This window comes from Brassica napus, chromosome A2, assembly GCF_020379485.1.
Source record: "Brassica napus cultivar Da-Ae chromosome A2, Da-Ae, whole genome shotgun sequence".
In the NCBI taxonomy this organism is placed as follows: Eukaryota; Viridiplantae; Streptophyta; class Magnoliopsida; order Brassicales; family Brassicaceae; genus Brassica; species Brassica napus.
Window position 1 is genome coordinate 15,301,314 of NC_063435.1, and position 22,275 is coordinate 15,323,588.

Genomic DNA, 22,275 nt, shown 5'->3' on the forward strand with positions numbered 1-22,275 from the left:
AGCAGCTTGAAGAGTGACTCAATACTCCGTCCAAAGGATCGTGGGGTCACCTGTTCACACTGTGGACGTACTGGTCATGAGAAGAAAGATTGCTGGTCTTCGTGAAGTTAAATGGCTTCGCAAGCTGTTAAAAGGATTGGATGTTGAACAACTTGCGCCCACTAGGTTTTTCTGTGACAGCAAAGCTGCTATTCACATCGCTACAAACCCAGTCTTTCATGAGCGTACGAAGCACATCGAAAATGACTGTCATTCTGTACGGGATGCTGTCAAAAGTGGTTTGATTAACCTTCATCATATTCGAACAACAGAGCAGGTTGCAGACATATTGACAAAGGCGCTTGGTGTGCCCAGTTTAGTACATTGTTGTCCAAGTTGGGCTTTCGGAACCTCCACTCTCCAACTTGAGGGGGAGTATTGGCGATAGATACAAGTATATTTAGGATTTATCTGTATTGTTAGATAATGATAGTTGTGTCTCTATCTCTTATTTGTAAGGGGTTTTAGAGGTTCCTCTGTTATGTATATATACGGCAGAAGCCGGTGTGAATAAAACACAAGTGTTCGATATCTTATTCTACATATTTCTTTGGTGTACTTCGTTTTAGTAGATTAGATTATATTTCCTTAGCTCGTTTACGAACATAAAAAAAGTCATATTTTTGCCGCCGGATGTTCCATCAGTTTTCAATATTACGACAAAAAACGTTTTCCAGACTAGAGATAACACAAATGATTGCAGCCACATGCACGATGATAAATACCCCACCAGAGAAAGCAAATTAAAAGGCCTATCTTCTTCGATATCCCGTAGCTATAGAGCTTCATACGCAAACAAAGCAATGGCTATCTCAAAAGCTTTTCCATTGCTTCTGGTCTTGTTGCTAGTCCTCAACTCAACATTCTCCTTTTGTCATGCCGTTAAGCAATGCCCTCCTCCCAGAAAACAATCATCCATGAAATGTCCAAGAGACACGGTCAAGTTTGGAGTGTGTGGCAGCTGGTTAGGTCTAGTTCATGAGGTCATCGGTACACCACCGAGCCAGGAGTGTTGCTCACTTGTCAAAGGTTTGGCTGATCTTGAAGCTGCCCTTTGTCTTTGCACCGCCCTTAAAACTAGCCTACTCGGAGTCGCTCCGGTTAAACTTCCTGTTGCTCTCACTTTGCTTCTCAACTCTTGTGGCAAGACTCTTCCTCAGGGATTTGTCTGTTGATCTTGAACCAATTGTTATCTTGTAAACGAATTGTTTCTTTTTTTCTTTTATTGTATTTCATATTCCTATTTTTATGCAACATCTATTTTTATATAAAAGTCTTTTTATATAAAAATTTCTTCTTGAATTCTTTAGATTCGGAAATCTTAATTGTGAGGTTGCGAAGACAAGCTTAAACTAAAACCTAAAATTAACAAATCATTGATAGGGGTAAAAAATGTGAAGATATTGTAAGCTTCAAAGTCAATGGAGATCTTTCGTCTTTTACATGGTTTGGAGAAACAAAAAATTAAATGTATTTCAAAATGTAATGCTATTTATACTTATAAATGATTATTCTTGCTTGCACAGAAAATATAAAAAAAAAACAAATCTGGGATTTATATTTTGATTTGCTTCAAAATATTGTATAGGACAAAAAAAATCTTCAAATATGATGATATTCCAAAAAATCTCTGTAGTGAAGAATTTACAATTCATGGAAAACATAGAGCATAACAACGAAACAAAGATGGAACAAAACCAATATGATGACTGAAGTTATATTGATTGTGGACACTTGATTGTGTTGGATTAAAATCTAACGGAACACTTTGTCAAGTTCATGGTTGTATCAGTCCAGGGGCGTCCCTGAGGAGAGCCATTTGAAACATGGGCCTGGGGCCCCCATTATTAAAAGGCCCCCATTTTTAAAAAAATATTTTGTTTTTTTTTAAAACATTAAAAAAATATTTATATGTATAAATAATAAAATCGAGCAACAGAATTTAGTGGGACTTACATAAAATAAATCTTTTCTCTTCTCACATTTACAGTTTTTTTAGCTTTTTGTTTGAGAATTAGTTTTTTGTTTTCTGTTTTGCTTTAAAAAAAAAATTCTTGCTCATGAATTTTAAAATTTCAGTTATGTTAGAAGGGCCCCCATTTTTTCATTTGTTTAGAGCCCCACTTCTTTCAGGACCGCCCCTGTATCAGTCTGGCAGGAGGATTGTTCTACTTACTTGTTAATCCGTCAGTGGGATGGTCTGAGGGTATCAGAGTATAAAATGGTTTTATTGCCTTCACTTCTTTGGTTGGTTCTGATATGATATTTCCAGGAATAAAATTAAGTGTGTTTATTCATGGCTGGTCTAACTGTGTCCTTTATGTGGTTTCTCACTTATTTGCGAGTTTTCTAGCTGGAAGGGTGGATTTTGTTTCTCGAGTTAGGGAACTGGAAGGCTACTTACAGAAACAAAAAGGAAATGAGGATACAATTAGTCGGGGAGGGTCACAGGCTGGGGATGTATGTCTTTGGCGATTTTGTATATAAAGGTTGGATGGATATTTCTCAGTGTTTTTGAGAAAAAAATTATAGTGCTTTGTACAGATCAATTTTCTTTGCAGAGGAAGATCATGAGGAAAGTTAAATCGCAAGGGGAATATAGATACACACGGGATTGTATTCAAGCGTACAGGTGCATTACGAGGGGCATGACTTATATTAATTAGCTAGAGGGTATTGACTATTGAGGTTCAGACAGGAAACTACGGTTTTTGGAGAGAACATAGCAAAGCGAAAGATTGTTCTAAGGAACAGATAGACTATGTGAACGACCACCTCCCCAATCCAGCTATGGTCTGCAAAGTTTTGACACTTTGACAAAACAGGTGGTTTGCTATGGTGTTTACAGGTTCCTAATTCAAAAGAAAATGTTCATATGCTGGGGTTTAGTAAAGGATTTAATTCAGATTTTGACGAGTGGTGCGAGATCTTAGATCGAAGTTCACTTTGTTAGGATCGAGAGATGGAGATTGGTAAAATCGAAGGTTTCTTGGGATTCATATGGACAAGCTATATTTGGAACGGTTTGAAATTTTGGTGGATGATGTGTTGATTGGGGATGTCAAAGGATTTCGTTCCACTATGCTTACACCTATTATGCGATGACCACTTTCAAGAGCAGAGAAACAAGATCAAAGTAGATATGAGGACAACAATAGTGACAATAACAGGAGTAAGGATCTCTTTTGAGGTTCTTTCGCTTTTTAAATTTCTTATGGATAAGTGTTGGACTATTGCTAGAAAGTCCATGGTTTTTTCTTGGTTTTTATGTCTTGGCTTTGAGTTTGCTATATTTTAAAGAGAAACTAGATTCGGACCCTGCGCATTTGCGCGGATATCTATCCTATATATTCATAAATAAACATATGAAAACTATATAATTTGATGTACTCTGGAAGTAAAAATGATTTTTTTTATGTTTGTGTTATTGGTCATAATAATTTGTAACTTTATTGTTTCTGTATTTTGTTATTGATAAGTTTAGGAGTGGACAAAAACTCAAATCCGAAAAACCAATTCGAATCTGATTTGAAAAAAATAATAACCAACCTGAATCAAATTTCTTTAAATATCTGAGTGGATTCAAAATTTTGGTATCTAAAGAACCAAAACTGAACTGATCTAAACCAAAATGTTTTGGGTACTCTAATGTATCCTAAATGTATTTATAAACTAAATAAATTAGTAATATTTTAGATTTAATATATAAATGAAATATCCAAAATATATAAGATATTTTAATTTTTTCCAAAAGTAAATGTTTTAAATAGCTAAACATTACTCAAAACACCAAAAATATTTGAAATATCTATTGATTCTCTATCAATTATTTATACCAAACCAAGTTATATGTTAAGTTTAGGTACTTTGGCATACATTATTCAAATTTATATCTAATATATTATTTTAATTTTTATATTTTGAGAAATTTAGAGTACATATGAATTTAATTTGTGTATAAATACTTTTAATGGGTTATCCGAACCCGAACCAAATCCGCAAACATATGAATTTAATTTTTTTTTATTATATGGTTAATGTGATTGTTTAATTTATTTTAAAAATATAAACTTTCAAATATGAGAGAATCTCGTAATAAATAAATTGTATTAAGTTGTTATCGATAATTTGGTGTGCAAGTCAAGTTAGTATGAATAATATCTTGTTAAAAATCTTGTAGATAAGGATTATATTTTTGAAATATTTGCTGAATAATATCTTTGTAATTTTCTTGTAGATAAGGATTATATTTTTGAAATTAGTAGTTACAAATATTTTTTAAATAAATAATACATGTAATTCCTAACTTCTACTCTATTTTTTTTAAAATAGATTTTTATAAATAGATATCATATTTTGGCACTTTTGAAATTATATTATTGAAGTTTATATAATGACATGTATCTCTAAGTCTCTAAGTCATGTGTTTATAATGGCATGTATCTCTAAGCCTAATACAAAATCAATCAACTTAGAGTCAAGTAATGATATTACATGTATACGCACACCAAATAACCAAATGTGCATACTACCACAATCGAATGGTATGTCGATGTAGCACTTTAGGATCGAATCCACAGAGACCAACAATTACACTTTATCCTTATGGGATCAATACTTAGCTAAAACAATGATGGAGTTTTGAGATTAAGGTTTCGTAACAAGCAAGTAATAAGATTAATTAAAGATTTCAGATGATAAAAATGCTAGCCTAGGGTGGTTTGGTCGGGTGTTAAACAAGTGTGAGCCAAATAATTATTCAAGTTCGATTAAAGACCAGTCTAGAACTCGGATCACTCAAGTAGAACAGTCCACTGTCGTGGTACTGCTCCCTATGCTGGTCGATCTTGATACCTAAACTCTCGTTTGGATCAAGATGCGACAGCAAGCAATAGAGGTCAAGTCCGATATGTTCACAAAACACCCTAACATCTACTTTCGCTGGTTAGGGATGCAATGCTCATTCAAGTTATGTCTAGCAACCTATAACACTTTTGATGAATAGATTAAACCTAGAATCATGCACTAAGTGGTTAACTTGATGCAAGCCTTAAGAACAACAGTGAATGAAGACAATCGATTTATAACTTATTTATGTCAAGCTCACGGATCTAACACCCTAACACCCTAGACTAAGCAAGCTGACTACTCAGCCATGGAGCAAGAAAACACAGAGACAGAGACTGAATAAAACATGTGTAGATAAAATAAAATAAGGGTTCAGGGGGTTCTTCTCTATGGTGAGAGAGATGGAGCCTTCTCCCTTTACAAAGTATCAAATCACAAGTCTCCAACTCTAAGGTCTGGTTCCTTGTCTCCAAAACAGCGTAGTATGATAAAGAGAAACATAAAATATGATATATCAAAGCCACAGGCGGCTGGGAGAGAAAATAGGGATAATTAGGGCAAATCCCGTAATGATTGTAGTTCCTTAAAAATCTCTGCCGCTGGAACACTCACTCGGAACAATCACTCGGGTTGCTCCGCTATCCGGAACAGTCATCAAGACTGTTCTGCGTGAAAACCACCAAATTGCACTGTTTGCTGTCTCTTTTGTTCCAGCTGGTTCATCTTCCATCCAATGCAACTCCAGACCTGTAATGACTCGAAAGGACTAGAAAGACACGATAAAGACTTGAAAACCAATTTAAAAGCATATATACAAGATGTATAAAACACCATATATCAAGTAACATATATACAAAATGAGTTATCATATCTAATCTATACTATATTAAAAGGGATATATAATCAACAGGGAGACTGTCCACGTAGGACATTAAAATCATCCAATCAAGAGATCCCTTTTTGACACGTCATCAAGCCCAGCTCCGTAGCTTTGGTTCTTCTTCACGCCTTTCGCGATCCGAGAGGCGATAGATTCGACGTTTCTTTTTTTCATTTCTCCAGATCCCGTTTTGCTAGATCCAATCGTGAAACCCTTTGCTTTTCCTCTCTTAATCGACGTTATCCGGTGATTTTAAAAGAAGTGTTATTCTATCTCGAAAGATTCCGATGAGATCTAAACGCAGCGATGGAGGCTTGCCGCAGAAAACCTTGCCGTCGCCGGCTCAACCTCTGTCTGGAACCAGAGAACCGCGGCGGAGGAACAAAGAAGAAACGAGAAGATCGTGAGATTCATAGAACTTTCTCATGGATCGTCAACAAAGTACCTCAGCGACAACAATTGGAGACTAGAGCACGCCGCCCGTGCTCTCTGTGAACACCGCTATGATAAACCTGAGAAGAAGTCGAAGCCGGTGCCATTATCACACGATGGTAGTCATACTGAGCCGTGGTATCTGCACGGGTTCTAAGGGTATGAAGGATCGGCCGATACGATGCATGACGTCTTCAGTAAAGTGCCGCCGTTTCGTAATACCTCGACGAATTTCAGAATCGGGAGCCCTCCTTCTGCTAGGTCATCGTTTATTCATTTACGGTTTAGCGTAACTTTCTGTTTTGATTTATGGTTTAACGTGTCTTTGTGTGTTCTTGATATAGGGTTTAGCGTACATTAGTGTTCTTGGTTTAGGGTGCTTTTGTCTTCTGATAGTGTTTTGTTCTGTCTTTTATATGATCAAAAAAATTTTAGTGGTATGGCTGTTGACCAAGATTCAAGCAGAGTCACCTATAGTGGAGGTAGTAACCGTCTCTTTCTCTTCTCTCTGCACACTATAAACTACTGTCTTTGCTATTTATCTATATTTTTTGTTTGCTAAACATAAACTTAGCAAACAACCTATTGTCTCTTGCTGCTCTTTCTTTGAGCTGCCGAGAATGGAACTCAATGTTGATGTATACACTGCTTTCAATATAGTCTTTCATAAATTCAGAGGTTTTATACCAATAGAAATTGTCTTAAAACGGGACTTTTGGGGTTGGATACCATGATCGAAACTGAGACCTTTTCCTCTTCTTTGATATCATTACTCATTAGGTTGTTTGATTTCTGAGCAATCCAGACTTCTTTGAACGTGTTTACACTTTATAAACAGAGAGATCATGCAGATTAAGGAAGCAATTGGCATCCAAACAACTTTGAGTAGGCATTAACTGGTGTAAGTGAACTTTTATTTTTATATATACGTTGATTGGTATACTATAATGATTCAATGTTTTTTAGATGCCAATATCTAAGATTGTGTTTGCCTCTTGGCCCTTGATCGTACAGTTTAACCAATATCTGAGAACGTGAATCAGGTAGGAAGGCATTGCTACATCTCAATAAGGAGAAAGTCATTGTCTGTTATGAGGTTACATAGAACCAAAATAGTTTTTATAATGAAAAGGATTTTCTTCTCATATTTTTCTCTCTTGAGAAAACACTAAATATATCTTCTTCTATCTTTTGACAGTCTGATTCACACCCGAAGCTAGCAAATTGTTCTACGTCATCTCATGAAAGGTATACTTGTTTGCATAAAATATATTTTTTACGTTTGTTTAAGAAACATTAGAGTTAAGTATCTAATTGGTAATGTGTAATTGTTTATCAGGGTTCAATGCATGATAGTTTTGGAGACAAGGACAACTGTGTTTCAAAAAGAACAATAACAAAGACACACGAATCTTGATACTTTCAGAGTGAAACCCATCGTGAAGATGCTATTAGGTAATTTCTTAACTAATCTCTTCATCATGTATCTATATTCTATCTTAAAGAGTGAAAAAAACGTGAATTGGACTGGAGTTTAGTCAATGTGATAGAAACAGGTGCGAATCACGCAAGGTTCATGCAGAAATTAGGACAAGAGTCATGGAAAGAAGAAGAAGAAGAAGAAGAAGAGGATCAAGATATTGGAGCAAATAAAGTGTTCAAGAAAGTGAGAGAAAAATCTAAGATCAGGAACAGTCTTGATCATGAAGAAAAATATGACGAGAAAGAACCAGAAGAATGGCACAGTGAGCCAGGTTTGCCATTTACCTTAGAAAAAAAACATAAGCATTAGGTTTTGTGACATTAATGGTTTATTTGTTTTATCTGAATGGCACAACATATACACAGGCGGTGTAACAGATCAACCTGAGGCATTGAGTCATTCCGGAGAAACTAATTTTCGGCACAAGAGGAGATCGCTCCACCATGGAAAAAAGTTTTTCAGTTTGTGTCTTCGGATTATACCAAATCCATTGAAATGGAGCCATTACGAGATGATGAGATGATGGATACTTCGGATTTGATGATATGATGCCTCTTACATCTTTCCCCAAATCTTTGGAGTATAAAGTTTGATGCATGAAGATTTAATCTTTTCACCTATCATTTCGTTGTTCCGTAACCAAGAAGCTCAAATCCAGGTGTTCAAGTTTAAAAGAATCTTTGAGTAGACTTAGCTATCTCATGTTCTGCTTCATCGATGTCATAGGATGTCTGCTTAAAATTCATGGACGTGCATGAATCCAGCCGGTTTCTTTGAAATCAAGCAAGAGAAGTAAGGGCAAAACAGCCAAGCATCTCTGCAATGAATGACTGAAGGTTTATGTTCGTAAATGCTGCAATCTTACTATTGTGATTATAGATTCTAATTTTTTTTTTCAATCTGGATAATGAAACCATGACCTAATGTCACACAAGAAAAACCACTAAGGCTATATTCGTCTTGCATTTTTCATAAGTAATGAACACATTATTCCTAAGTAGTTCCTACAAACAAGAGTTGTATTCACATTATTCCTAAGTAGGGATACTCTCCCTGTTGATTTTATATGCTATTCTCTTTTTTTATGGTTTCCTTCTTGAATGTGCACTCAAAAAAACCTATTTAGAACTTATATATTGTGTGAGAATATTTGTTTGCATAGTCTAATCGTAGTAATTCGTTCAGGGATTGTAACGTATAAACGGTGTTCTTTATACTATGAGGCTGCAAGCAACTTGGTGTTTAGTTGGAAAACAGCTTAATTTAATTTAGTTGGTCATATGTTTTTGTTTGGTTTGTAACGTTCTCAGATCTATTAATCCCACTCAACTCTAAAATAACATATTAATTTAATCATTAGAGTTTTTATGAAAAAGAATCATTAAAATTACAAACTAACATAAAGAAAAGAGTAATGTTTTCGAGACAAAGCCAAAATTATTAATTGGAGAGTCATTGTTGGTTTGTATGATTTAAATTTCAAGTTTTGGTGATGGTTTGTTTAAAAAGTTTTTTATTTAATTTGGCTTGGTCTGTTTTATTTGTTTTTTATTTATAATATGTTTTCATGAGCTGGTTTGGAAATAATATTATTTTAGGTATGAATTGATTTTGATTCATTTTATGGTGTTCAAACTCAATGATTCTAAAGTAAAAACAAAGTTCAAATTAGTTTGTAAATTTTAGTATTGCTTTATTCCAAACCTAAAACATAAGATAAAAGTATTTAAATCCTAACTAAGTTTAATTAGTTATTAATCCATCTTATGTATATCCTATATTTGATTTCCAAAAAAATTGTGAGTTTTAATTATGTTTAATTCGGTAGTCACAAGATAATGAATAGATAAAAACCAATTTTATTATTCTACCAATTTGATAGTTTAAAATCGATTGCAATATATATACACAATTTTTATCATATATAAGTGCAAAAAAATAATTAAGTTAAAATAAATTGATCCAAAAAAAATTAGTTAAATTAAACACTTATACGATTATACGAGAACCCGGGCGTAGCCCGGAAAAAGTCTCTAGTCTATTATAGAAGCAAAGAGGAACCAAACATATACATGTTCGGTATAGAGAAAATAATATGATGTTGATAAGATAAAATTATAAATCAACTTAGAGCAAAGTTTAATCTATAGTAAAAGAGGTCCAAGTGAGAGTTATTGAATTGCTAGTATAATTGTAAATATACAATCGGTATAGTTTAATAGAGTAGATAGAAGATAATTCAATAGAACATAATTCGTTTGGTTGTTATAATATAATAGATTGTTGGTTTAATTTAAGTTATCTGGTTTTAATTTTATTGTATAATTAATTGTAACTAACATGATATGGTCCATAAATTATGTAACACACTAACAAACTTGAAACAGTCCAAAACTTAAATGACAACTTCAATGGTAGATAAATTTAGGACTCTATTTTAATAGAGTAGATTTGTAACTTTATTGTTTCTGTATTTTGTTATTGATAAGTTTAGGAGTGGACAAAAACCCAAATCCGAAAAACCAATTCGAATCTGATTTGAAAAAATAGTAACCAACCTGAATCAAATTTTTTTAAATATCTGAGTGGGTTCAAAATTTTTGGTATCTAAAGAACCAAAACTGAACTGATCCGAACCAAAATATTTTGGATACTCTAATGTATCATAAATATATTTATACACTAAATAAATTAGTAATATTTTAGATTTAATATATAAATGAAATATCCAAAATATATAAGATATTTTAAATTTTTCCAAAAGTAAATGTTTTAAATAGCTAAACATTACTCAAAACACCAAAAATATTCGAAATATCTATTGATTCTCTATCAATTATTTATACCAAATCAAGTTATATGTTAAATGTTCGGGCTAGTCTCACTCCCCTTCACGCAGAGATGGAAGCGCTACTCTGGGCAATGGTATGTATGAGGAATTTACGTTAATTTCAGGTTACGTTTGCAACGGATTGTTCTCAATTGGTGAAGATGGTTTCGAAACCAGAAGAATGACCAGCTTTTGCAAATTATTTGGAAGATGTCAAGAACCTGAAAGCGAGTCTCACCCGATCAGAGATTATCTATGTACCACAGACGCAAAATACAAAGGCGGATAGACTAGCACGCAGTGTTAGGAATCAGCCGTCTTTCATCGTTCACATGGATACAGATCACCCGGTTTGGTTTACAGAGTCAGTATGAGTCAATATAAGTCGATGACAAAAAAAAGGTACTTCGGTATACATTATTCAAATTTATATCTAATATATTATTTTAATTTTTATATTTTGAGACATTTAGAGTACATATGAATTTAGATTTTTTATAAATACTTGTAATGGGTTATCCGAACCTGAACCAAATCCGCAAAGATTTCATATGAATCCAATCGAAAGTTTATAAATATCCGAATGAGACTGAAATTTTTAACTCTGAAAACTCGAAACCCGATTAGATCGAACCCAATCCAAATAACCTCGACGCCTAGATAAGTTGGTCATAATAAGATTTAAAAGAAAAAAATTTAAATAAAACATTAATTTCATATATATTAACTCTTTTTATTTTTAAGGGTATTATTGATTACCGAATATATTATATATCTATGTCTAATTAATATTATATTCTAATAATTATTTTTGTGATAAAAGTATAGGATGATTAGTTAACTATGGAATATACGTAGGATTATAGGCAAGATCTTTATTATATATGTATTAGTTGTTAGGTTAGAAACTATAAAATTGGTTAATTTCCATTAATTTGGTATGAACATAACAAAAATATCTATTTGTTGCTATTAACTTTATTTTTATGATAAATGTTTTAATTTAATTGGAGTTGGACCATTAAAAACTTAAGTAACAACCTTTTAATAGTATATAAAAATATAATTTTATTTTAATATATTAGATTTGCCAAAACGGAACAGAAAAACATCATGCTTGTCCCTTTGGTATATTTTTTCCATAATCCCAAAACAAACCCTTGATTAATCAATTAAACACATTAAACTCAATTTAAAAGTTTGATTAAAACTTAAAATTTTTAATTAAAAAACGTTAAAATTTAAAAGTTTAATTTTTTATAAAAAAGTTTAATAAAACTAAAAAGTTTACAAACGTTTTAAACTTTTTATAAAAATAAAACTTTCTAAAACCTTTTTTATAAAGTTTTATTTAATGTTTTTGATTCAAATTTTTTTATATATTTTTATTTTTATATTTATAAATTTTACAAAGTTTATTTTTATTATTTTATTTATTAAAAACGTTTTACAAAGTTTTATTTTTATCAAAAACGTTTTACAAAGTTTTCTTTTTCTTTTTTTACAAAAAATTGAAAAAGATTAAAATTAAAAAGTTTAATTTTTTAGTTAAAAAGTATAACAAAAAGGAAAAAAATGTTTTTAAAGAAAATGTTTAATAAAAAGGAAAAATGAATACACTTTTTAGGAAAGTTAGAAATAGAATATTATAAATATTTATTTTGATATTTTTGACTAGGTAAATTGACATATACACGTTTTAGAGAAGTTAGAATATTATAAATATTTTTAAAATATTTTTTTATTCGAAATTTTCATAATTTTTGCCAAAATCAAGTTTTATTATCCGTAGAAAGACACTTTCACATTGTATAGAACCAAGACAAAATTCTCGTAAACAAATTTTACCTCATGTAGTCGTTTGCTTTACCTACGCTTAAGTTGGTCAAGGTACAGACCAATCCGGTTAGGATTCGTTTCTGTAATTTATATATTTGAATTTTCTTGTGTTCATTAGAAATCTAATGTGTGTTTGCTTTGTCAGACTTTTAGCTAAGAGCCTAAGACCATCTCTTACTTGTCTATCATTTTCAGATCCGACAAAGCAAGGAGACTTTTTAAGGATGAGAATGTCCAAAGTCTTATGCCTACAAAGTAAGCACTAAAAGTCTTTGCATACTATTCTCTCACTAACAAGTAACTCCTTAGTTAAGACATTGCAATCTTCTGTAATATTAAATAACTAACTAATCTGTTTTATTATAGAAGAGTTTGAAGATTAGGAAATAACTTTTGATTCAACAAAGATCTCTCAAGAACACAAACACATACAACATTAAACTGAAAATAAAAAACAGAGGACATAACAGAAAGACAAAACAGAGCACTGAGAAATTGGGCAATGAGGCAGCCACTTATTTAGTTTGAGCATATTATTACTGTGACTGAAGCAGAATCATTTTCTTTTCCTTTTGTCTCACTGAAGGATCTTCTGGGAAGCTGGCCTGTTGGTGATCTCTGCCACCCACTCGCTGACTAGTGGACGCTCGTCGAAGAGCTTTTTGGTGGGAGTTCCAAGCAAGTACTGAATCACTGGAATGTGGTGAAGATCGGTCAAAGTAAAAGTTTCACCAGCCAAATACTTGAACTCCTTGAGCCTAGCCTCGTACACATCAAGGACCGTGGCTAACTTGGCCTCTTCTTCTTCAACAACGGCTTGGTCTGTGGTCATGCCATAGAAGAGCTTGAACACTTGTTCCCAAGCAAGCTTTGAAGCCACTGGGTCGAAGTGGTGAGCTTCTACTTCCATTCCAATGGCCATGATTGCGTAGTGGGATATGTTCTTGGAGTCGGCTGGGAGAAGGTTGGTTCCTTCCTCTTCATATCGGTGAGCTATGTACTGAGTAATCGCTCTTGATTCTACACGAAAGGATCAAATCTTGTTAGTGAAATTTTCAAATGAGAGATGATGATGATGCAAGAAAACGTTCATACCGAAGAGCTTGAGGTCTCCATCTTCAAAGGCGGGAACTTTACCAAAAGGCTGCAAACATCAATCAAACACAAAAAAACATTCAAGATTCAGACCAAGATTTGTCAAAAGTGGTTGGTCTTGTCTCAAAACTCATGGTTATATATAAATACTTACGTTGCGGGAGAGGAAGGGCTCTTTCTTGTGCTCGCCGTCTTTGAGCTCGACATGAACGAGCTCAAAGTCGAGGTTCTTCTCGTGGAGGGTGAGGAGGACTCTCCTGGTGGCAGTGGAAGCAGCGTGTCCGAAAACTTTGATACCTGCCATTGATTTTTTTTTATTACAAAAGAAACTCTTTGAAATGTGATGTGTTTAATTAATGTTGAATGTGAAGGTGATGAAACAAGAGACAAGTAATGATCGTATTTATACAAGTAATAAACAGAGCATTTTAATGGATTCCCATTAATGTTTAATATTGTTTTAGCTGATCAATAATGCATCTACAAAACCGTCGCAAACCAATATTGACTAGTCTTCTTTGGAGGATTTGTCAAATTGGAATTGGATTGTTTAAACGTTTGAATATTTGTTTTTTACAATTTGGTTATGAGATATAGTTTTAAATAATAAAGCATTCAATGAATGTCATCAAAGAAAAGATCAAACAAGTGTGTACTAACGCCCAAATGTCTCAAACTTCCACCTAATAGTCATGCTCCACCTAGTAACGTGACATACACCTTGGTTATTACCGGTTCAGTATTGTTTCGGGATGCTTTTAACCGGCATGATTTCTCGGTTAAATGGGTTTCTATTGATGTGAAATTTGGTTGTACATGTTTTACCCGGGTTTTGGTTTACAACTTTACTTGATTGACACACTCTTGGTTAGCATATCGGGCATGACTTCTTCCCGGTTCAAAGGTTTTTTTATGTGGAATTCTGGTTGAAAGGTTCCTTTTAATGTTGAGTTATTACCATTCAAACTCGTGACTGAAACTTTTTAAAAATTAGTCAATGCAAGGTAAGCATGAACAAATGTAATAAAGAATGATAAGCAAAGCTGTTAAGATGGCATTTTCAAAGGATTGTTTTGTTCGTTTGTTTCCACTCTTCTTTTGTTGACCATCTGTAGGAAAAATAAAGACAATTTTGTAAGGCAGCCTATCATATTCCCTTAAGCTGTCCCAAAAGACCTGTCAAGCTCATCCATTTCTCAAATGCACTAGCCGATGACACAAACGCGAGCTTAGATGACTCTCTATCGTTCTTGTTCACTGCGTAACCAAGTTTCAGTAAGATCTTTATTATGTTTTTTTAAATGGATGAATTTGATTCTTGTGTATAGGGAATTTAAGAAGAATAACGAACCTGATGTAATAAGAGAAGCTAAATATGAATTAAATGTTTCCACTTCTGTATTTTTTTCTGGGTTTGAACTCAACTGTCAGTACAACACAAAGAAGGAGCTTCAACATACAGTAAAAAATCTACCTTGTGGAAAGTGAGAGAGGAAGGGAGACAACATGGATGTTTTGACATATAAATATAGTCATTTGATTTGACCATTGTGAGTTGGAAGGAGCAAGCAAAAGACCTTTGTGAAAGCCAAATTAACGGTTTTGACCCATCCGGTATCAATGCCTTTCCCTAAGACCAAACATGCAGCTTCCAGATCATTGTTCTCAATGGCTTGTCCTACTTTGCTTAACTTGTAAACAAGATCCTGCAAATACCCTACAAACAAAACACTCACAGAAAAAAACAAAAAGGTCAAAAGCTTTTCCATCTATTGGTTCTGATTACTTAATCAATCATCATCAGATTAGTTCGATGTAAAGTAACAGTAGAACAAGTTAGATAACAATATGTAGACCATATACCACAAAGACAAGACCTATATCTCTTCTTTTTTTTTGAAACATACTTATATTAATGAACTCAAACTAGAGTAGGTGCAGCCGTTAAGGCTAGTTCAGCAGACAAAATCTGCTTTGCTAGCAAATCTGCTTCTACATTTCTCAATCTAGAGATCAAAACAAAGGAGATACATTCAAAAGATGAAGCCAAATCTTGAATATCAGCCAAGATCCCATAGAGACCAGTGATGGCAGTCAGATTCACATTTGATTCGCGCCAGACTGAGCTCCCCGCATTTTCAGGTTGCTTCCCGTAGCGCGAGTGCTTCAGCTGCTAACAGTGTTCTTACATGCATGGTGCGCCGAGACCGAGAACGATGAAACTCTGTTCTGAGAATCCACTGTCCAACCTAGACCTGCAATATTTAAGTTTTCATTCCAAGCAGCATCTGATTTGATTACAACACAGTTTGATGGTGTCCCAAGCGGCTGTGGCCCGTAATGCTTCTCTTGCCGGGATTGCTCCGTGAACAACTTTCCATGCGAAAAGCTTTGTCTTTGGTGATGTCTTGAGGCTCCAAATTTCCTTTTCCAGTTAAAACTGAGGTCTTCTTGCGCGATATCCATCACATCTGATCGTTTTGATATAGCTGGTACATACCCAGACTTAGTTGAGTAATTCTCCGAGGATGCACCTAGCCAAGATAGCTTGTCTGGAGCTCTAGAGACATTAGGCTTAAAGAAACTGATTTTTTGTTCCTCAAACGGGAGCACTAGTCGTATCGTGTCAACATTCCATTCCCTGCTATCGGGTAGGAGAAGATCAGAGACAGTGAGGCTTCAGAATTCTGATGGGGCCGGGCCCATAGGTCTTTCCAGATTATCAACGCTGAGCCACGGTGTATTCCAGATGTTAATACTCTCGCCATTGCCAACCTCCCAGCCTGCATTGCTCATGTTGATGTCTCTTCCTATTAAGATTCCTCTCCAACTGTGGGATATGTCACTTTTTTCTGAGACCGTGAGGAAATCTTCATTGGGGGCAGTACTTGCCAATTAGGATCCGTGCTAACAACATCTATGGCTTGTTTATGATCCTCCAGCTGAGTTTGGCTAAAAAGGCCTCATTGAAGCTTTGAATATCTATGAAGTCAAGACCGCCTTGCTCATTAGGTCTGTTGAGCTTTTTCCATGCAATCCACATCATTTTCTTGCTGTCCATACGATCGTCCCACAAGAAACGGGTCAGCACTGATTGAATTCTTTGACATAGGGAGATTGGGGCGTGAGAGGGAACAGCTGAGAGGACACTTTTGAGCATAGCCATCTTCCATGCTGTTGATAAGAACCTATTTGACCAGCCTCTAGCTTTTTGTCGGATGCGATCCACAATAGAGGACAAAAGGTCACACTTCGATCTCCCGAAGTGCTCCGGTAATCCAAGGTATTTACCTGTCTCTCCTTCCTTTTGGATTGATAGTGTATCATGTACTACCATTTTCTGTGATCTTGGCGTCCTTCGGGAGAATGTGAAAGAGGATTTATCTGTGTTGATTGATTGTCCAGAAGCTGTCTCGTACCGTTTGAGGATACGGTTTAGCTCTGCGCTGCATTCCTTGCTGGTTCGTACGAAAAACATTGTGTCATCCACCTGAGAGGCGATGGTTTAGTCTAGGAGTCCCCTGAGCTACCCGGACCCCTTTGAGAGATCCGTTCTCTTGTGCTTTGTTACATAGACCCGAGAGAACCTCGCTACATAGTATGAAGATGTAGGGAGAGAGTGGGTCTCCTTGACGGATACCACAGCTCGGTGTGACTCTTCCTCTAGGTGAACCGTTAATGAGGAAGAAGTACGTAGCAGTAGATACACATTGCATAATCCACGAGATACACTTGGGGTGGAATCCTAATATCTGAAAAACCAGTTGTATGAATTCCCATTAGAGTCGGTCATAAGCTTTACTCATGTTGGTTTTAACCGCCATGGAACATCTCTTTGTGCGTCCGATGTTTTGAGATAGTGCAGTATCTCGTGAGTAATTAGGACATTGTCTGAAATTGCTCATCCCGGGACGAAAGCGGACTGGTTCTCCGAAACTATATCTGACAGCAGAGATTGGAGTCTTTTTGTCAAGATCTTGGAGATGATCTTATAATAAACGTTGTAGAGCGCTATGGGTAATGTACTCTGTAACTCACTGTGGGATGGGAATCCTTGGTATGAGCTTAATGTGGGTCTCGTTGATCTTGGGTGGCAAGCTATCCGAGATGAAGAAGAAGTCTTGGATCTCTACCACGATGCCATTACCAATGGTGTCCCAGTTTGTTCGGAAGAAACTTTCCGAGAATCCATCAGGTCCGGGAGCTTTGTCCGCGTGAATTGAGAAAACTTCTTCTTTGATATCCGATGCAGTCGAAATCATGATAAGTTTTTCATTCATCTCATCGTTCACCATTCGTGATAAGGCATACATCACTATCGCTTCTCTATCACCCTCAATCGCTTTGAGAAGTTCTTGGAAGTAGTTTACAATAACTTTCCCTATATGATCTTCCTGATACACCATCGTTTCGTCCTCGTCTTCAATAACAGAGAAAGCATTTGATCTCTTCCTGTTATTGGCAATGGCATGAAAATAACTGGTATTGCGATCACCGAGGCTAAGCCATAGAAGGCGGCTTCTCTGCCTCCAACATTCCTCCTCGGAGGCATAAGGATCATTTAGTTTGTTGGACACCCTCGTGATAAGCTCAATATCGTTTTGTGGGTCAGTAAGTGTTGATTCCAGTTCTAATCTATTTTGCTCGATTTTCTCTCTACTATTTTGGTATTGCTGCTTGCTCCATTGTATTAAAGCTGATCGTACCACATTAATTTTGTCATTGACAGAGGTATTGGAGGCTGATTTCCATGCTTGGCTGATCAGCTCCTTAACCTCTGGATTATCCTTTAGCCTTCTGTCGTAGCGAAACATGCCTCGCCTCTTCTTCTTATTCGGCTCAAAGAAAGACTCAATGGGTTTATGGTCAGACCCTTCGTACGTAAGGTATTGAGATCTTGCGTTTGGGAATAACTCGGCCCAGTGCATGTTTGATGCTGTTCGGTCCAAGATAGGCAATCACCATGGTGTTGCAGGTCATATAAGTCGCCTTCGGAGTAGAAGGTTCTCATGTCCGTGAAGGAGCCTTCTGGCCGCGCTGGTTTTGCGACCTTCTCTGTGTTGTTGAGAAGATCGTTAAAATCTCCGGTTATGAACCAAGGAGCATCTCTTTCTGCATTACATTCAATCAGACATTCCCATAAGGACCTTCTTTTTGGTATGCCAGTATCCGCATAGATGAAAGAGGCAAATAATTTTTTTCCTTCAAACTCAATACATGTATCAATACAATTAACAGAGGAATTTAGAATTTGAAGATTAATTTCATATTTCCTGAAGAGAGCTAAGCCGCTAGCTCTGTGTCCTGTTAGTGGCACTGTGTGAGATTTCTAATACTGAAGTTGTTCCGTCTTTTTCATGACGAAACTATCAGGTTTTTTTTTGTTCCATCATGAAAAGAATGTCTAGGTAGATGTCTCTTTTCATCTCCCGTAAACGTCAAACTGTTCGGGGATTCTCCAACCCCTGACAGTTCCAGCTCGCTACTTTTAAGGACCGAGAGTAGATGGATTTTGAAAATCCATCTTTCTTTTTGCCGCCGCTGGTATCATCCTGCAAATTGGTTGATCGTCTGAGTTTGCAGAGCCACCTGGGTCCCGAGAGGGGTGAGACGCACGGGATGCTCCCGATAAAGGTTTTGTGCGGCCTTTGGGTGAATCAGCAGCTCGAGCTCTGCGCAAAGGTGGCGGTTTAGTCGTGTAAGTTTTTCTCCTTCTAGAGGTGGATCCTACCAACAACTTCTATTTTGATTGGTCCGTCTTTTTCCTCGGGGGACATCCTGGTTTGCGTTTAGTTTGAGTAACATTGTTACTCTGTAGCTCACCTTTAGTTGTTTTTTGCGTTCCAAGCATCTGGTGAGCTGGGACTCTATTAGTTGGTAACGATTCGAGAATTACTTGTGTTCCTAGTCTTTGGCTTACTGAGACTCTTTCAGCGGCGGGGGTATAGTCTCTGATCCAACTCTATCCCCCATTGAACAGAGGACATTGTTCGGTTGAGAGTTTTCGACTTCTCCCATAGTGTTTTCGACTATCCCTGCTGCTACTATTTCAAATTCGTCAGGTTCTTCAGCCCTGCACATTCTATTTCTTCTTGATGCACTTTCAGTTGGGTTTGCAACCTGAGTGTACTGAGCCATAGCTTCTCTAACGTCCCCTAGTGCTTCGTCAAACGATTTGCGCTGTGTGGGAGTGATTGATGTCTGCGGAGGATTCCCTCTAGCTGACTGTTCCCTAGAAATTTTTGTAAAGCTAGTTTCATCTCTCCAATTAACTCTCCTATCTCTTGAAGCGTTTAAATGATCGTTCCGGTTTTGGGTGCTAATGCGATGTCTAGCATCATCTTTTGTAAGCCTGGTGTGATGAGAACCCTCATGTCTTTTGTTATAGGAGCGACTGTAACAAGAGTGCCAGTCTCGGGGAGGCTCCTTGTAAGCTCACCTGGAGTGACTTTCTTGATCATGGTGTGGCTTGTAACGCTCTCCAGAGCGTCTTACTCTGTGCCTTTGCTCCCCACTCTCATGTCTATGTTGTCTTCTATGATCCACTTCTTCATCTTTGGAAGCTGCAAAACGATATGGTTCCGATCTTTCAAGGGGCCAGACTTTGTACCTCCTTCCTAGCACCGTCTATAACCGAGTCTCTTGTTGACTGTGCCTGCATTTGTTCTCCTCGGGCTTAGTGTTTTGCTATAAGGCAATCTTAACTTTGTGGTCGAATCGGAAACATTTAGAGCAATGCTTACCAATTCTTTCATAAATGAAGGAGGCTGTAACCTCATCATCATTCGGGTACTCAATAATTGAGGATTTTATCAGTGGTAAAGGCGATTGACCTGAACACGCCTTTTCACTGAGAAATCATTGATTTCCGCTTTCTCAAAAATCTCAATATCAGCACCTAGACTCTCGATTGTGTCCTCTGCCCACAGGTGAATCAGGATCCCTTGAACCTTGATCCAAAAAGGGATGAGAGATGGGAAGGAGGAAGCAGTAGTAGGTTCCCATCTCTGTAGGATAACCATCCATTTAGCATAATGGAATGGTCTTTTTTCGAAGACACCTATTAGGTCTGATTCGTTCTCAAACTGGAATTGAAAGCATCCATTCCCTAGGTCTGAGCCCATTGGTCTTCCATGGGGCTTCCACATCTCAGTGAAGATGGGAATGAGCGACCAAACTTTTTGAGCAGTACGTTTTGTTACTCTCCCGATGATTGTGAGTGAGAGTTTGTTATAGCGGTCATTGTTAACAGGAGCCTGAGCTTTAATCCATCCTGCGCGAGGTGGTTGGAGAGGGTTATTTGCGTTTCTTTTTCCTTTTGCATCTTTGGAAAGTCTTCTTTCCATGGTTTTTGAAATGGGTTTTGCTCTTTGGATTTCTGGGAGGCACTAAACAGGACACGAGAGAAAATTTCTATGCTCTTGAAAATTTTGCTTGTTTGAAAGTAACTTGCAGAACAATACTTTATGAGGCAGACTTGTATACAGACTCGTACATGATTCCATGTTTCCAAATAAATCAGCTGAAGAGATATATCTTCCCTTTTCTCTCAGTGAAGCAGATTTCCGCTCTGGCATATCCTTTCGTATTCTTCATATTTGCTCCCTTTCGATGAGACAAGCAGCTTTTCCAGCTGCGAGGAAAGGACCCTCCAACCCGGGTCGGGGGCTGAGCCCGGCGTATAAAAGGGTTGCTCGCACTATGGACCAGATGATATTCTAGGATTGGAAAGTTATTTGAAAGTGGGGGAAAAGGTGTCTGACTTTTTGCTAGAATAAAGAGAATGTCTCCGAAAATACACTGGACAAGACTGAACTCGAGTTACGTGCCTGGGAGTAAAAACCTTTCACCTCTCACTTGTTTTTCATGGCTTTTTTCATACAAAATAGAATGACCCATATATCCGTAAAAGAGTAAAACTTGTCCATAAATATCTTATGATTACTTCATGTAGCATTGTAAGCATACAAAACCAGAGTAATTTTTTAATGTAAATGGCATTAGAACAAAGCCAATTAACTAACTATGAAGACCATAGCACAAAGAGGAAATATATTTGTCCTTTAAAGAGTAAACTTTTCATCAACTTGTTCTGATTACTTCTTGTTGCCTTCGAGGATACTAAGTGAAACAAAAGCAGGCATTGGAACAAAACCAATTAACTATAAAGACTGTTGATTCTTCAGGTTACTGCTACATGTAACTTCAAAGTCTGAGTAACTTTCTTCTAAACACAATCCAAACTTTGCAATTCTCTCGAACACAGAAAAAAAAACCAACAACAAAAAGATGAAAGATTGATTGTGACAAGAAGTACCATTTTCATTGACAGCAGAGTTAAGAACAGCTCGTCGCTCAATCCTCTTTTTCCGATCTTGCTTCACTTTCTCCAGAAGCTCTCCATGAGACCAAACACAAGAAAGTTAATCATAAACCCAAGAGACCGTTCTCGTCTGTTTCATGACAGAGACGATATTGTCTGGTTCTTGATGTTTGCTGAACATGCAATTTTATTCTTGGAAGAAGTTGATGAAGAGAGAGTGGAGAAGAAGAATGAGTTTAGGATTGATGAACAAAAGAGAGTGACTTCATCATGTTTCCTTACCAGTCTTCAAAACAATTCGTATTTTGCATGGTTTTTAGATGGTGATGATCGATGAATGATGAAAATGGGAGATAACGTGTCAGTTGCGTTGTGTTATTTTTCTCCGATCAATTGATTAAGTTGATTTATTTTAGAGAAACCAAGCGGACCAACCATACTAAAATTCAGTTAAACCCAACGAAACTGCAGTTGTAAATTGAGCTAAACCAAACCAATTTAAATAT

At 36.3% G+C, this 22,275-nt stretch overlaps 4 protein-coding genes across 20 annotated transcripts; 2 read left to right on the plus strand and 2 right to left on the minus strand.

Annotated features, from left to right (window-relative positions):
• The first annotated feature begins 724 nt into the window (after window positions 1-724).
• On the plus strand, window positions 725-1,341 carry LOC106399247 (putative lipid-binding protein At4g00165). Its single transcript, XM_013839725.3, has one exon. The coding sequence runs from the start codon at window positions 747-749 to the stop codon at window positions 1,212-1,214; it is 468 nt and encodes a 155-aa protein (XP_013695179.2). The 5' UTR covers window positions 725-746; the 3' UTR covers window positions 1,215-1,341.
• Window positions 1,342-5,849: 4,508 nt separating this feature from the next.
• Window positions 5,850-8,747, plus strand: LOC125586449 (low-temperature-induced 65 kDa protein-like). Of its 17 annotated transcripts, none has more exons than XR_007323076.1 (8): window positions 5,851-6,460; window positions 6,635-6,681; window positions 7,038-7,100; window positions 7,247-7,295; window positions 7,398-7,447; window positions 7,539-7,654; window positions 7,738-7,953; window positions 8,048-8,747. XR_007323076.1 is itself a non-coding variant. In XM_048756544.1 (4 exons), the coding sequence occupies exons 2-4, from the start codon at window positions 7,645-7,647 to the stop codon at window positions 8,203-8,205; spliced, it is 384 nt and encodes a 127-aa protein (XP_048612501.1). In that variant the 5' UTR covers window positions 7,382-7,447; window positions 7,539-7,644; the 3' UTR covers window positions 8,206-8,747. The 17 variants fall into 17 exon arrangements, 1 of the variants encoding a protein (XP_048612501.1); XR_007322998.1 differs by having other exon boundaries at window positions 5,853-6,460; window positions 6,980-7,100; window positions 7,243-7,295; XR_007323010.1 differs by having other exon boundaries at window positions 5,854-6,460; window positions 7,243-7,295.
• A 3,981-nt stretch (window positions 8,748-12,728) lies between these two features.
• On the minus strand, window positions 12,729-14,005 carry LOC106401984 (glutathione S-transferase F3-like). The gene is made up of 3 exons (XM_013842613.3): window positions 13,601-14,005; window positions 13,447-13,495; window positions 12,729-13,371 (listed from the first exon to the last, which is right to left on the minus strand). The coding sequence occupies exons 1-3, from the start codon at window positions 13,748-13,750 to the stop codon at window positions 12,929-12,931; spliced, it is 642 nt and encodes a 213-aa protein (XP_013698067.2). The 5' UTR covers window positions 13,751-14,005; the 3' UTR covers window positions 12,729-12,928.
• Window positions 14,006-20,258: 6,253 nt separating this feature from the next.
• On the minus strand, window positions 20,259-20,792 carry LOC106403879. Its single transcript, XM_013844659.2, has one exon. It carries the CDS (start codon window positions 20,790-20,792, stop codon window positions 20,259-20,261), a length of 534 nt encoding a protein of 177 aa, XP_013700113.2.
• Window positions 20,793-22,275: the final 1,483 nt, after the last annotated feature.